The sequence below is a fragment of the Oryzias latipes genome, chromosome 3 (assembly GCF_053564925.1).
Source record: "Oryzias latipes strain Hd-rR chromosome 3, Olatipes_Hd-rR_3.1".
Lineage (NCBI taxonomy): Eukaryota > Metazoa > Chordata > Actinopteri > Beloniformes > Adrianichthyidae > Oryzias > Oryzias latipes.
In genome coordinates, this window is record NC_136239.1 from 29,912,329 (window position 1) to 29,927,862 (window position 15,534).

The window sequence follows — 15,534 nt, forward strand, 5'->3', positions numbered from 1 at the left end:
CCAGATATGAACAACTGGTAGAAAATGCTAACACAAAGGAAGTGGAGAGTTAAAAAAAAACACATCTATTTTCGTTAATGGATACTTTTTTTCGCATTTTCCAATGAATGCCATTGCTGCAGGTGATAACTCGTCATTCTCCGTATCTCCTAAAACAGATGCCCCAGTGTTTTCATGTTTGTCACAGACCTGACAGACTGCTTCTCCCATTTAATCTAGTTTAATAGGACATTTCCTGTTCGACAGAATTTTCCTTCTTTAGTATGGATTTCCTTCCTGGAGTTCCTGTCCCTTACATAAGCTATTTTGAAAATGATGTCATGACACTTTGATTTCTCTGATTGTGAACCGATTGGATCATAAAAATCTCTAATGATTGGATTTGGGGGGGTTGTTTGGTTTTTTTTTTGCCTTCTTTTCTTTTTTTAATCTTCTTTTATCTTCTTATTTTTTACATATCTCACATAAATCTGACCTTGGTTTTGAACTTGCGCTTAAAATAACCTGAACTGAACTGAAAATAAGGTACAGCACTGGTAAAAAACTCAAACTGGAGTAAATCTCTTTAGTAAGATAATACCCAAGACAGAATAAAATGATATTTGTATTGAGGAGACATAAGTGACAAATGAGGAGAAAAAAACACAAATACATGCTCCAGTCTTTGTTTTGTGATTGAGGCCTCTGGAATGAGCTAGGGTCAGCAGAAATAATGGAGCACACTGTCCATTAAAACGTACAATTAGGTGGGAGGCAAACACTGCCAGTTGCTTCTGACCCCACTTCATTATTGTGCAAATGGAGAGACTTTACTTACACAGCCTTTTATTCTGCTTGTTCCACGTTCACTTTCTAACAAAATACATAACCCACTTACAGTATCGTCTGAGCCGCTGTAATGATTTCAATTACTGTTGCTGCATAAACAAACAGACAAACGGGGATTCTTAGCCGAGGTAACTATTTCTGCAGACCAAGCACAAACTGTCTCGGGCTTCCTTTCATTATCCGCTTTCACAGAACAATTGAGATGCACATTGATCTTCAAACAGCCATTTAAGGAAGTAAATTGCTAAATTGAAAGGAGACAGTACAACAAAGGCAATTACAACCCAGCAGCTCAGTTCCTTAACATCCTAATACAGACAAAAGCGGTGCACACAGTTTCTCTTATCCTCACCTTCTCCTCTACAGGAGTTTTTCCTGCTTCATCTCTGCAGACTTACTTTCACAGCAGCTGTGGGACCTGTGATTTTGAGGGAGATCTCCTGCCGCTAACAAGGCAGCTCACAGCTTCTGGCTTGCTTCTGAATCTGTTGTAGGCTCAAGAGTGTCTTTGTATGGAGTTTGGTGCAAGTGGGGGGGTTTGGAAGTGGGGAGTTACAAGGCAACAAACAGTTTACCCTTTAACCCTTGTGCTATCTTAGATGACCCCACCCTTACATTGACGTGTTCTCCCTACCATGACAAAGTTGGATAAAGGTAGAAAGATTTCATGTAATCCATGGACACCAGTGAGGATCACAAATAATTGAAGAAAAAAGGTTCAGCGCACTGTCTAGTGCAGGGGTCGGCAACCCATGGCTCCGGAGCCACATGTGGCTCTTTCATCCATCTGTTGTGGCTCCCTGTGACTTTGGAAAATAATGAGTATTTTATAATGATTAAATTTTATTTTAGTTTTTTCATTTTTCATGGCATTTCAAAGGCGCTGCTGGCTCCGCACAAAGCGCGAGCCACGTAAAAAACAGCTTTGTAATGAGCTCGAATTTATCGGGTGAGACCTGCAGAGCTGATAGCAGGAGAAGACACGCGGGGCGGCTTAAATAAACACTCCGATCTTCTGCCGGGAACTTGACGTACCGCGGGGCAGAGACTGATGACAGACTGAGAGTTTGCGCCAGCGTTGCCAGATAGAGTCACAGGTTTACAGCCGAAAAGTCATCTGAAAACCGCCAGACCCAGCCAAAAACCGCCCAACACAGCTTTTGTTGATGTTTTTTTTTCGTGCTGGACTGATAAAATAAAAGATTTTTCTAAGTAAAAGATAGTTCAGACTAATAATAAAATGTGTACAATATTGAATATTTCTTTCATTCATTTGCTTAACCCGCTCTATCCCCGCTATAACCTGCCGTGGTATCATCCTTTAAAGAACATAATGTGCATTTGCAGCGACATATGCTTCAGACGATGTCCGATTGGCCAATCTACATGTCAATCAAGTCCCGTACTTATCAGTGAGGATTTTGATTGGCTGGTGAATTTTAAAGAAGTACTTTTTTTTTTTTTTTTAATCTTTTCTGGCCCGCGATCTACACTCATGTCATTGAAGATCAACCGGTCGATCGCGATCGACATAATGAGCACCTTTGAATAATATACACATGCATAATATATATAATGATGTCAAAACGGGTTGTGGCTCCGGGTGCTTTCTTTTTTATTAGGGGCGGTCCCAAATGGCTCTTTGAGTAAAAAAGGTTGCCGACCCCTGGTCTAGTGGGTCTAGATGACCCAACTCCCAATGTTAAAGTGCCTTGGATAGCACAAGGGATACGTCAGTGCAGACAAACGATAGATGGAGACAGGTGAATAAAAAGAAATATGAACAACTATAATGTAAATTGATTAAGTAAATCAATTAATAATCAAAGCTGCAGGGTGGCGCTGTGTGGCTTGTCCTCGCGGCTTCCCATCTTTACCCACCCTCACTGGCTGAGCAGCCGCTGCAGGCCCTTGACTTTCCACCCCACACCACCTTCCCCTGCCAGGGGGCAGGGATGTGTAATTTGTCAAGGCTGCTCGTGACAAATTCATGAAAAAAGGCACTTTTTTAAAACTGTTCGTTTTATCTCCATAGCAACCATTTTATTTTGAGGGGCAAACAGGGCTTTGTAGTTTTTAGAAGAATTGTCAAATATAAATTTTGTGAATTTCCTTGACAACAGAGGTTTCCTTGACAACATTCCGAATCTGCTCATGTCGTATGTCATATTGTTTTATTCATCTAATCTTGAGCCAAGGATTCATATAATACATTCTCACAATGTTCCAGCAAAAACCGCACAAGCAACAGGGAAACACCACTTTTAAAGCTTGCTACGCAAACGCTGATAAAAATCTACAAACTTTAAGACCAACATTTTTTCCCAAGTAGCTTCCCAACGATTGCAGAGGATTTAGGAGATGATAGATTAAAATCCCTGGTAGGAGTATAAATTTGTAGAAGGTACTAAATGTAGGTTTTTTTTAAATTCAAGGTAGCTGTGTCTTCTATGAGGAGAAAGGTCAACGAAACTTTGGTTATGACTGTAGACCATCCACGTGCATATTGCATGAATGAAAATTGGTCATGCGTGTACCAACAAGGAAAAAGTGAGAAAAATGTTCACAGATCAGTGGTGGGCCGTCAGGGCCTTCAAAGCCTTCTCCAAGGCCTAAAAAATATCTAAATCATGTGTTAATTAAATTTTGTCCATGCATACTCATTAAATAATTCCAAATGGTCTGGCAAGGCAAGGCAAGGCAAGTTTATTTGTATAGCACAATTCGTACACAAAGTAATTCAAGGTGCTTCACAAAACAGAAAAATGCATTAAAATCACAATAAATCATAGAAATAATCAACATAAAATTTACTTTAAAAGAAAAGGAAAAAAAAAAAGATTTAAAAAGAAAGGAAGGAAAGAAAGGTGCAGATAGGACCTTTCAGTCATATACACGGCTAAACAGAAATGTTTTAAGTCTAGATTTGAACATGAACACAGAAGAGGCCTGTCTTACGCCTTCAGGGAGGCTGTTCCAGATTTTAGCTGCAGAATATTGAAACGCTGATTCCCCTTGTTTAGTTCTGACTCTGGGAATCAACAGGAGGCCGGTCCCTGAGGTCCTCAGAGTACGAGATGGTTCATATGGCACTAACATGTCAGAGATGTACTTTGGTGCGTGGCCATGGAGAGACTTGTACACAAGCAGAGCTGCTTTGAAGTCTATTCTTTGAGGTACAGGGAGCCAGTGCAAAGACCTGAGCACAGGACTAATGTGATCATACTTCCTGGTTTTGGTCAGGACTCGAGCAGCAGCATTCTGGATGTACTGAAGCTGTTTTACAGCTCGTTTTGAGAGGCCGGTGAGCAGGCCGTTACAGTAGTCTAACCTACTGGAGACAAATGCATGGATAAGTATCTCCAGGTCTCGCTTTGAGATTATGTTTTTGATTTTGGCAATGTTTTTCAGGTGGTAAAATGCCGCTGATGTTACTGACTTGATATGGCTGTTAAAGTTCAGGTCAGAGTCCATGATTACCCCTAGATTTCTGACTTGATTTGAGGGTTTAAGAGACAGAGAATGAAGGTAGCTGCTGACAATTTCTCTTTGTTTCTGTGGGCCAAAAACAATAACTTCGGTCTTGTCTGAGTTTAGCTGGAGAAAGTTGTTCTGCATCCACGCGCTGATCTGTTGGAGGCAGTGGTTGAGAGAATCCACCGGCCCATATTCACCTGTTGTCAGTGACACATAGATCTGAGTATCATCTGCATAGTTGTGATAAGATATGTTATTACTGCGTATTAACTGCCCTAGTGGCAGCATGTAGAGGTTGAACAGAAGGGGTCCCAGGATCGATCCCTGGGGCACACCACAATTCAAGCCCATGTAGTCTGAGACACAACTCCCAATTTCAACAAAATATTTCCTGTCTTCTAGATAAGACTTGAGCCAACTTAGGGCAGATCCAGAGATGCCAACCCAGTCTTGGAGTCTGTGCAAAAGGATCCCATGATCAACAGTATCAAAGGCAGCGCTCAGGTCTAGCAGGATTAAGACAGAGACTTTGCCATCATCAGTGTTCAGGCGGATGTCGTTGGTTACCTTGATAAGAGCAGTTTCTGTGCTATGATGGGGTCTAAAACCTGACTGGAAAACATCAAACGAATTGTTTAATAAGAGAAAGTCAGTGAGCTGTTGGTAGACAACTTTTTCAAGGACTTTTCCTAAAAATGGCAGATTAGAGATAGGTCTGTAATTATTCAGTACAGTGGGATCAAGACCGTTTTTCTTCAGGAGAGGTTTAATGACTGCAGTTTTTAATGCCTCTGGAAATATTCCAGATTGAAGAGACATGTTAACTATTTGAGTAATTGATGGCAACACACTATTCAAGACAGACTTTAGAAATCTAGTGGGTAACACATCAAGGCAGCATGTAGACGAGCTCAGACGGGTGATGGTCTCTTGGACAGTTTGGTCAGTGACAGGTATAAAGTGAGTCAGCTTAGAGTGAGTAGGTGGCCGTTCGATAGTTATATGTGTTGTGGAGTTGATGGCTTTTTTAATGCCCTGAACCTTGTCATTGAAAAATACAGCAAACTCATTACATTTAGGTGTACAAACCAATTCTATTGGTAGCTGGGTTGGAGGGTTAGTTAATCTGTTAACTGTTGTGAACAGGATACGAGAGTTGCTGCTGCAACTTCCAATTATTTCAGAGAAGTACCTTTCCCTTGTTCTGCATAAGATCTGGTTATAAGCGTACAACTCCGCCTTATATATTCCATAATGAACCTGGAGTTTTGACTTGCGCCACTTTCGCTCGGCTCTGCGGCACTGTTGTTTCTGTGCCCTGACTAGATCATCATTCCTCCAGGGAGCTTTCTGTCTATGTTTTCTCAATTGAACTTTCATAGGGGCAATGGCATCCAGAACATTCAAGATGCTAGAAGTAACAGAATTCAGCATTTCATCAACATTGGCACCAGAGACGTTTTCAGGGTTTATCATTTCTACAAACTGTGCCCTAGTGCTCTCATTTATTTGTCTCCTTTGGACAACTGCAGGGCCAGGCGGTGGTTTGGGAGCAGACAGGTCAAAGAATACACAGAAATGATCAGAGAGGGCGACATCAACCACACTGACATTGTAAATAGTAACCCCCCTTGTGATGAGCAGGTCCGGAGTGTGCCCTCTGCTGTGGGTGGGGCAACTCACATGCTGAATTAGACTAAAGGTTTCAAGGACAGCATTGAGCTCTTTTGCATTTCTGTCATTGACATTATCAACATGAACATTAAAATCACCTGTAATGACTAGACCATCAAAGTCTGTGCACACAACTGAGAGCATTTCAGTGAAATCATCAATAAAACTTTGGCTGTGCTGAGGAGGTTTGTACATAACTATGCAGAGTAAGGGAGGAGTTTGTTTTGACTCAATCTTAAAGGACACATACTCAAATGATGAAAACACACCAAATGATAGTCTGCGGGTTGCAATATTATCTCTAAACAGTGCCGAAACGCCTCCACCCTTTTTATTTTCTCGTATTTCCGATTCATGTTTGTAGTTGGGGGGAGTTGATTCGACTAGAACTATGTTTCCTGTGTTTTTGTCAAGCCATGTTTCAGTTAAAAACATAAAATCAAGATTAAAAGAAGAGATAAGATTATTGATTAAAAATGATTTGTTGCATAAAGATCTGACATTGAGTGCAGCAAGTTTGAGATTAGTTTCCTTGGGACTGGTCAAAACCTTCTTGCAAGGGATGTGAACTAGATTTCTTTGATTGGACAGTCTAACTGCCCTTTTTTGCATTCTACGTGGTGCAACTACAGGTATAGCACCAGAAGGAAGCTGTTCATCACAGGGCCCCAGTTTGACATAACCTTTCCTAGGACACTGGGGGCCCGTTTCATCCTAGCTCCGGGGAATAGTACGTCTAGAGGCGCGCAGGAGAGGTTGAGTTGAGGGTAGTTTGGGTGATGGACCGGGAGGAGTGGGAGCTGGACGGGATTTGGGTGAACGACGGAGGGGGCGTGTTGGAGGGGGTTTGGATGAAGGCCGTGTTGGAGGGACTTTGGGTGAAGGATGAGGAGGGGGCGCTGGAGGGGTAGGAGAGCTCCTGTGTGGTGTGAGGCTCACAGGTGTTAGGGGAGCCATCTTAATTCCTGACTTAATGAGGCTATCAAAATGGCTAGGTAGGGCCATGGGTGAAAGTGGGGGGGACGAAAAGGAAAGTGAGTCTTCACTGGGAGTAGATGTAGCAGGGGGCGCCCACAGCTGGTCAGATGGTGGAATTTCTGGGGCCAAATCTGGTGGTTGTTGTTGTGGTTCTGCAGCTGGGTCCTTAGCTGGCGGTAGTTGTTGTGGTGCTGGTGCAGGTGAGTCCTTAGATGGAGGTGGTTGCTGTAATGCTGGTGGAGCTGAGTCCTTAGGTGGAGGTGGTTGTGGTGCTGGTGCTGCCGGATCCAAGTCATTGACCGGTGTTGGTGGAGGTAGTTGTTGTTGCCGTTGTGCTGTGGTTCCTGGGACACTGGCTCGGTCCTTCCTTGCTGCCTTTTCAGGGCCTTGGCCTCTATGCCCCAGAGCGTGGAGGAGGTTCTTCACTAACTCTCTTGCTCCACCTCTGTTCAGGTGTGGGCCTCTTCCCATGAAAAGGTCCTTTCGCTTCCAGAATGTATTGAAGTTCTCAATGTAATGCAATCCTCTGGAAGCACACTCTCTGGAGAGCCAATTGTTCAGCTGAAACAGACGGCTGAACTTGAGTGACACCCCATCGATGTTAGGAAGAGGTCCGCTGATGAATGCTTCAACCTCTACTTTGTCAATCTCTTCAAATAACTTGATGAAGTCTTTTTTCAAACGTTCGGACTGTTCTTTTCTGATATCGACAGCACCTACATGGATGATTATTCGTTTAACTCCTTGGTACAAGACTTTAGATAAGAGTCCTGTAATCACTGGAACAGTAGAACTTGGGCAACATAAAGTTTGCATTCTTCTGTGGCTGACTCCACTGATAGCGCCATCTCCAAGCAGCAGCGTATCTCTGACCTTGACGTTTGGCACAGATTTTCTTTCTGCCTGTGCTTTGTTTCCAACATTATGACTCCTTCTCTGTGGTCCAATTTCACTGTGTTCTTCAATATCACATTGTGTTAGGGGTAAAAATCTGTTTGTGAGCTTTATTTCGGATGTTCTGTCATCTTTACGCTTTGGCTTAACACAGAGTTCCTCCGCACAAAGTTTTGGAAAGGACACAACATCACTCAGGTCTATGTCACTGTTATTCTTCTCGTTTGTGGTAAGAGCAGGCTTCTTACCACCCGATGTTACTGGAAGGGTCTTGTGAAGTCCATTTTCAGTTTCCAAAGTAAATATCCGTGTTTGTAGCTCTTTTATTTCTTGTTGGTAGATCCGACAGCGTTCACAGTGGGAGTTTGTTTTTCTTCCTCTTCCGGACATGTCGCTGGCTTGTCAAAAATATTGATTTGTATAGGTAGAAGTCACAAAAAAGGATGACCAGTCTGATATTCCAGGATGTGTGGAAGAAGTAAAATGATTAAAAATGATTAATTAAATGATTAAAAAGCAAATAAAGCAGGAAGCAGCAGGAGCAGGGAAAAAAGCGTCTGCACTCTTTTGCAGGGGGAGGAGCAAAAAACCATTGTCTTTTATTGTGTTTATTGGCCAGCTGCTTCCAGACAGCTGCTTCCAGACAGACATGTTTTCACATGGAGCTTTTTACCAATCGCATTTCAGCTGTGCTTTGTTGCCAGGCAGGGCAAGGGCTTTCACCATGAGTCGTGAAGGCCTCCTAATGCAAAATCAATGTCGGTCATTAATTTCTTTCAACCAATCAGATTTTGAGTTTGTGTCTGCAAGGCCTTCTAGCAGGCTTAGCCAACGTCACAGTATTCAGACCTTCTGATTGGACAGAAGTTTCAGGACGTCACATGCAGCCTTACCCAGTTTGACACAGAGCCGCGGAGCACATTTTGATCCGTCTCAGTTAAAAACAGAGCTGACTGAAACATATTTTGCAGGAAAATCTTCCACTGATCTCCTTGACTTCCTTGATCAGAAAATCGGAGTGAATCATGAAGCAGAGAACAGATTTGTTTGGCGCTAACCATTCCCGTGTCCACGGCGTCTGTCCCGCGGATATTTTCGGCTCTAAAGCGAATTTAAACCAGAAACACAACTGGACAGACTCAAAAGTAATTATGAAAACAATTTGGTCCTTGGAGTCCAGGACTGCTGTGGGACATAAGTAAATTGATCAATTCATTTCTGCTCAGCTAACTTCACTAAAACCCTCATGTGCAGACTAAAGCTCTACCATATGATGGCGTTTGCGTAAGTAGTGTCCAGTTCACAGTGCAGTGTCATTTTGGGAGGAAGCTCATTGCTGCAGGTTTGTGGAACCACAGCAATCACTCAAGAAATCTGAAAACAGATGAGAATGTTGTAGTTCATCTACTGTCTCTCATTTTCTACTTCATGTGTGAGGGGCTGTGGAAGGCTGTGAATGTTGGTGTGCACTGTCTTGTACTTTTCTAGACCTTCATGCATTTTTTTACATTTGTTTCATCTTCCTGAATGACATGGGGCTGGAGCCTATCCCAGCTGACACGAGGGTAGAGGCAGGTTCACCCTGGTCAGCTCATTAGTTGTTACAGCACAGACTAGAATCTGATCTGAGAACCACAACTATGGTCAGCAAACGCACAAACTGAGAAACAATCAACAGAAATGCTCGACCTGAGTCTAATCAGAAGATTCTGTTGGCATATAGTAACACAAACCATTAGGGTGCCTTTTGATGGTGATGTTTGTATTGGATAATATCTGTCAACTGGTTATTTTAGGTGTATTTTATTTGAGCTTGCCTTTTATGTAAAGGCTTTTAATCTTTGTAAGCCATACGAGTCCCCAGTGTGAGTTGATTCATGCTGCCGCTTTGGCCATTTATCTTTTAACCTCAGCTTTTGGATGTCTGATGGGACAACAGACTTTTAGATAATTGGAAGCCAAGCAATAAGTAAACGTTTTATTATTTAACAGTAAAGTGTGTGGCTTTGTCATAACATTTAGAGACAAAATTGAAGTGAGACAAACATTTTTTCTGATTCCTTGATCTTCTCAGGGAGCAATCAAAAGCAAGCATTTCACCGTTAGCCTCTCCATCCTAAAATAGTCCATTTGCACCGCTCATAAACTGGATTAATAAATATCATGATTTCCAAATAATTTTTCATTGTAATTTATTTAACTATGTTATTTGATTCATCATTTGTGCTTCACGGGTTTAGTTTTTTTTTTATCTGTTTCAGTGTGCAGTGCAGTAGAAGATCATACAGGGGCTTTCTTTGATTATTCTTTGTCGTTTTAATTTAACTACTTTGAATCTATGCAAAATACAACAACATTTAATAGGAAGGAAAAAATGTGAGGAGAACGTGATGGTTTTAAGTTTAAACCCCATTGGTCACTGATAATATAATTTGCCTGTGTAGAAAGAAATCACATCATGGCTTTTTATTAAAGCTTGAAAGTTTTGGTGAAAATTGTTACAATGCAGGAAGAAAGGCGCAAAAGGCAGCTCTGATGTTCACTTCATCTCTTCTGGAGCAGCTGCAGAACGTTTTCCACATCATCTAAATATATGTAACACAAATACATAAAATGTCTTCAATCCTACAGATAAACCAACCCAGTCTCATCCTAAAATGTGTAGTAGCTACATTTGTCCACATGGAAATGCGTGAGAGTTTTACAAAAACGCCCCCTAAACTGTGAGGGGGATACGTTTCATTTTTCTATTCATTTTCTACGAGCCTTCTCAGGATCACGTGACTTTGGAGGTTTGGCCTGCCGTGAGCAAAAAACATGGCGGATGCACGTTCATTTTTTCGGTGGAATATCCCATAAAACAAGATATTTTGAGGACTAATTTTTATTTTGACAACATTTCTAGTGAGAAATATACCATTTTCTTTTAAAATATGCTTTCATTTAGGACATACAGTTTGTAGTTTGCTTGTTTCGTTCAACTTTTTCTCCCAAAAGCTCTGTGTTACGTTGGAGAAACACGTTAACTTTCATTCATATCTGCAGACGTGCGCGTGGGTCACGTGACTAATATGTTTCTCTTTTTTTCCGCAGAAAATTGTAAAATATGAGTGAATATGGACTGATTTTTTTTTGAAAACATTTCTAGCAGTATATATCCCCTTTATTTTCGTAATATTGCAGACATGAAGTTGTTAGTTTGTTATGTTCAACTTTTCCTCAAAGGATCTGAAAGCGTCTGATCTTTTCCATTCATATATGCGGGCTGACGTGGGTCACGTGACGTGCCTTTCTCTTTTTTTTCCTGTGGAAAATCTCGTAAAAAGGTACGTTGCGATTTATTAATTTCATTTATTTACATATCTAGGGACCCGTGTATAGGTTTTCTCTTTCCGTGTTGCTGTTGCGGCGATCAGGCTTTGATTGACATGTGACAACAAACAGGAAAAATGTTGAGTTCAGGGACGGACCAAAGAGTTCTTTAAATTGATTTTTCTGCATTTTAATTTATTTACACTACGAGTCTAATGGTGTGTGATTAAAAAAAAACTATAAATATTATGATAAATGAGATGAAACAATTATTTTGATGGAGTTTATAAAATATTAGGATCTATTATATTCTTTTTTCTTTAACTGTCAATTTTTTTGACGTATCTCATATATTATAGTATTACAATGAAGTGCTCTAATTTATCTGTTAAAAAAGGTTTCATCACTGTTTCCTGTAGTAATTCTCAATAAAGTTTTAAATAGGATATATTAAATAGGATATATTATCTAAAGTAAACAGGCTTTTAAGCCTTCAATTTGCCCCAATTGACATGAAGTGCGCATTTCGAAAAGCCAGTGAACGCAGCGTCATACGGGCACCCCCACCCCAATCCACCGGAAACCCCCGGATGAACCCGCAGGAAGGCGCGCGGCTGAAGAACTCTTGGACAGCTGGAAGGTGGGCGATGATTTGAACTTTTCTCTGTAGAAATGTAATGTTTAGATTTGGGAAACCAGAGATGGTTTTTAGTAAAAACGTGTTGGCTGTTTAGGATTAACGTTGAATGACGAGGCGTTTTTCCATCTTAAATTGAAAAGGCCGCAGGATCACGGTGAAGGCCTCTTCTGTATAGAGGACGGGGGCGGAAACGTCACGTGGTCTCCGCAGAGGTAAGTTTCCTTTTGGGTCATTTAGCCAGAAACGGGGGTCTGCAGCCCTTTAAACAGCTAAGAGCCTTTGTAATGTCTCACTGTCCAGAACTCAGTAGGACACACAAGGTGTCTCTTCAGCCTTTAGAAAATCAAACACTCATTTGCATTTATGTTATTTTGGAAACTTGATAACTACTGGGGTTTACAAAGGCTTTTTCTTTTTTACACATTGTAGATTTTATGTTGTTAGTACATCTCAGCCAGTATTTCTTTAAGGGCCTATATCATGCAATATCAACGTTTTAAAATTTTAAGTGTATTGTAATGTTAATTCCTCACAAAAACAAATCCACAGTAGTATTTTGATCCATTCACGCATCTCTCAGCATTCCTCTGAAACCCTCTGAGCACCAGCCCCTCCCAAATCACAATAAGAGGGTCCTCACATTGTGACGTCATCATAAGTGAGGAGCAGCCTCTTCTAGGAAGAGCCTGTGCAGCTAAACCGCCTCCAGGCTAACAGACACGCCCACTTTCTCAATGGAGCTAGCGGTGATCAGCAAAATGCTTTCATTGCACAATATTCACATCCATCTTTGCAAAAGTTTGGATGGAAGAAACGCAGAAACGCTGCCGACGCCGACTCTAGGTTGATGTCATGAAATAGGCGACACCCACAAGAAACGAAAGGCGGAGCCTCAGAGATCAAGGAAATAGTTTATTCTAAATGGCTAGCATGGTATAGGCCCTCTAAATTGTGCGTATTGACCTCAAATTGATTTTTTGTGGTACGTTGTCAGGTTTAAAAAAATTCGTCATAAATGCTGGAATTTCTTAAAATATTGTGCATCACCGCTTGATAGATTATTGAAGCATTATGGGTACTGTAGTCAGGAGCCTCGCATAGTAATACTTTGCTTCAACTGTTGAGTAGATCACCAAGTTGAGTAAAGTTTGACTTATCTGACTGTTTTGTTTTGCGTGATGCGCTGTGTCGTCTGAAAAATAGGATATTTGTTTGAATTAAAAACATTTTTATTTTTTGTCAGAGAACCGCAAAGGAGGGGTCAAGGAGCCACTTGTGGCTGTGGAGCCTCAGGCTGTAGACCCCTGGTCTAAACAGTTATGGCTGATTTGGCTGACCACATTTATTTATCCTAGCGTTGTCAACAAAGTTAAAGAGCCGCTCCAATGGAAGTCATGTTTTTAAGATCAAACATTTTTCTCATTATTGAGAACATTAACAAAAATATAAACAGATACACAATGATATAAGATTAAAACTGTTTCTGAGTATTTATTCAAATCTCGATGGATCAGGAGAAGATGAAACTCATTGTCTCAAAAAGCTCTTATTTGTGACGCTCTAACTGCCATGAATGGGCCAAAGTCTCTGCTCCACTCCAATTCTGATGCATCCACTTGCAGACAAAAACCAGTAGATCCATTAATGTCCTGAGTTCCCTTGTCTGAGCTGGTATCTGGCTCAAAAGTGTACACATGGATAGCTCCAATGTTGCTCATTGATTTTTTTTTTGTTATGCTAATGTCGGCTAGGGCTTGTGAGGTGCTATAAGCTAGCGGGAGAGAGAATCAACAAACGGTTTATGGGAAATTAGCAGAGGCAAACATCTGCACCACAGCTCTGAAGTGAAATTCTTATGAGCTGCTGTGCTGCAGAAAAATGTCTTTAAAAACAAAATGATCGTAATTAAAAAAAACACTGGGAACGATTTTATAATAGCTAAAAATTCTGTTAGAATGTCTGATTCCTGATTCTTTTGTGTGTGTATGTATATACATAAAAGAACCTCGTGTTTTTTTCCCTTTCCTCTCTCAGACTGGTCAGTTATTTGGAGACAACATGTACAAATAGTTCCTGGACTGATCTTCTGCTAACTTTGAGGTGGAGAGGCTGTCAGGTTCATCTGTTTCAGTGTCCTGCATGCTCTCCCTCCATGTTTGCCGTAGCAGTGGATGGAACTTGCAAAATGTACTGTTTTGAGAGCCAACTGGGGTGTGTAAATTTTTTTTCCACCTACATTTTTGATGGTATAAATGTTTTTCTTATGTAAACTTTTCTGTTCTTTTAGGCTCAGTGGTTATTTTGAAGATGCGTTTCTGACCAAAAACACTGTGGAGACCTCCTTTGTGAACTGCATTCATGGGGAAATAGAAAATGTAAAGCTATTTTCATGTCTTCTTCCTCAAGAAAAGGAACACGCCTGCATATATGTTTTATTGTATTTTGTGTCATATCATCATGTTAATATACGACATTCATTTGTTTTGATAGAATCCTGGAGATGGGAGATGTGGAGCAGGAAAGTTTGTGGCAGCACCAGAGTCCTCCAAAAAGTCTTCTGGCAAAGTAAATGAGGAAGGATCGCAGTCTACCGTCGTGGAGTTTTGCTGAGAGACGTAGTCTCCCCAGCGTGTCCTGGGTCTCCCTTAGGGCCTCTGCCCAGTGAGACATGCATGGAAACCCCCCCCCCCCCCCAGGGAGGCGTCCTCCTCTGGATGTAGAGAGGAAGTGGCTCCACTCAGAGCTCTCTCCAGGTGAGCGAGCTTCCTGAACCTGTTCCGTTGAGATATTTTCATGAACCCCTTCTATTTGCAGAAACGGCTTTCTCCACAGACCGTGCAGTTCTTCTGCTCTGATGTAGTCTACGAGTTCTGATCGCATTTGGAGAAGGTTGTGGTTCTGTGTCCTGAGATGCAGGACCTGTTGAACATGTGTCCTTTTCAAGTTCACTCTTGGATGTGTGAGGTAATAATTATCAACGGCTTATTTCTCATTATTCCTGTTGGAGTTTTTTTTCTAATCCCTTATGTTTCAAAAGTTTGCAAACATACATTTTGGTTGAAATGATGAGGATCCGAGGATGAAATCAAGAAGGGACAACATCAGGGAAAGGGACTGAACCGACTGAACAGCTTCCTCTCTTCAGCAGACACATGTTCCGAGTACATATGTGTCAAATATTGGTAAATACTCATTGAAGATGCATCCTTTTTGTGTAATTTGTTTTCTCAGTTTACTACATTTTGATTCTTTCATTCTGCACAGACATCCTCGCCGTTCAGGCCGGTGGCTGGAACAAGCAGAAGTCAGAAAAGCTGGAGCAGACGTTACCAGAATGATACCTCCAGGTAAAGACTCTGGTAATGTTGTAGATAAATGTTGGCTTGTTTCTTTCATGTTACTCTCATGCTGTTGATGTGGAATATCTCATGATTTTTTCAGTATTATTAATACATTAATCTCTTCCCACAAGGACCAATCAAAATGACCCAGAGAAAAACACTGAAGGGCTTTGTCTGAGCATCAGGAAAACAAGAATCAACATATGGAAAAAATCATTTGTTACACTTTCTAAAGTTGTTGCATAACTGATCAAGCATGATGTGATGGATTGCAGGTTATGGTGCCATGGTAAAGAACTAAAGGCTCTATGATGTCATGCTGCTGACCAGACTGTGGTTGGTGAAGTCGAGCAGCACTGCGGGTCCTTGAAGTGTGGTTGAAGAGCTCTC

The 15,534-nt window shown here is 41.3% G+C and overlaps 1 protein-coding gene across 5 annotated transcripts; it reads left to right on the forward strand.

Moving 5' to 3' along the window:
* Positions 1–10,655: 10,655 nt before the first annotated feature.
* LOC144990995 (uncharacterized) lies at positions 10,656–15,414 on the forward strand. 5 transcript variants are annotated; one of them, XM_078944588.1, is made up of 9 exons: positions 11,541–11,803; positions 11,944–12,015; positions 13,838–13,990; positions 14,091–14,178; positions 14,294–14,556; positions 14,618–14,767; positions 14,841–14,985; positions 15,068–15,150; positions 15,276–15,414. In XM_078944588.1, exons 1-5 carry the CDS (start codon positions 11,676–11,678, stop codon positions 14,411–14,413), a joined length of 561 nt encoding a protein of 186 aa, XP_078800714.1. In that variant the 5' UTR covers positions 11,541–11,675; the 3' UTR covers positions 14,414–14,556; positions 14,618–14,767; positions 14,841–14,985; positions 15,068–15,150; positions 15,276–15,414. The 5 variants fall into 5 exon arrangements, 3 of the variants coding, with proteins under 3 accessions (XP_078800714.1, XP_078800715.1, XP_078800713.1); XM_078944587.1 differs by having other exon boundaries at positions 11,542–11,803; positions 13,838–14,014; XM_078944589.1 differs by lacking the exon at positions 13,838–13,990.
* Positions 15,415–15,534: the final 120 nt, after the last annotated feature.

Bases quoted from the DNA above. Each gene is read 5' to 3' on its own strand.
- LOC144990995 (XM_078944587.1), top strand. From the start codon at position 11,676: ATGAAGTGCGCATTTCGAAAAGCCAGTGAACGCAGCGTCATACGGGCA. The intron at 11,804-11,943 runs GTGGGCGATGAT...TAAATTGAAAAG, and splicing joins AACTCTTGGACAGCTGGAAG to GCCGCAGGATCACGGTGAAG. The intron at 14,179-14,293 runs GTAAAGCTATTT...TTGTTTTGATAG, and splicing joins TTCATGGGGAAATAGAAAAT to AATCCTGGAGATGGGAGATG.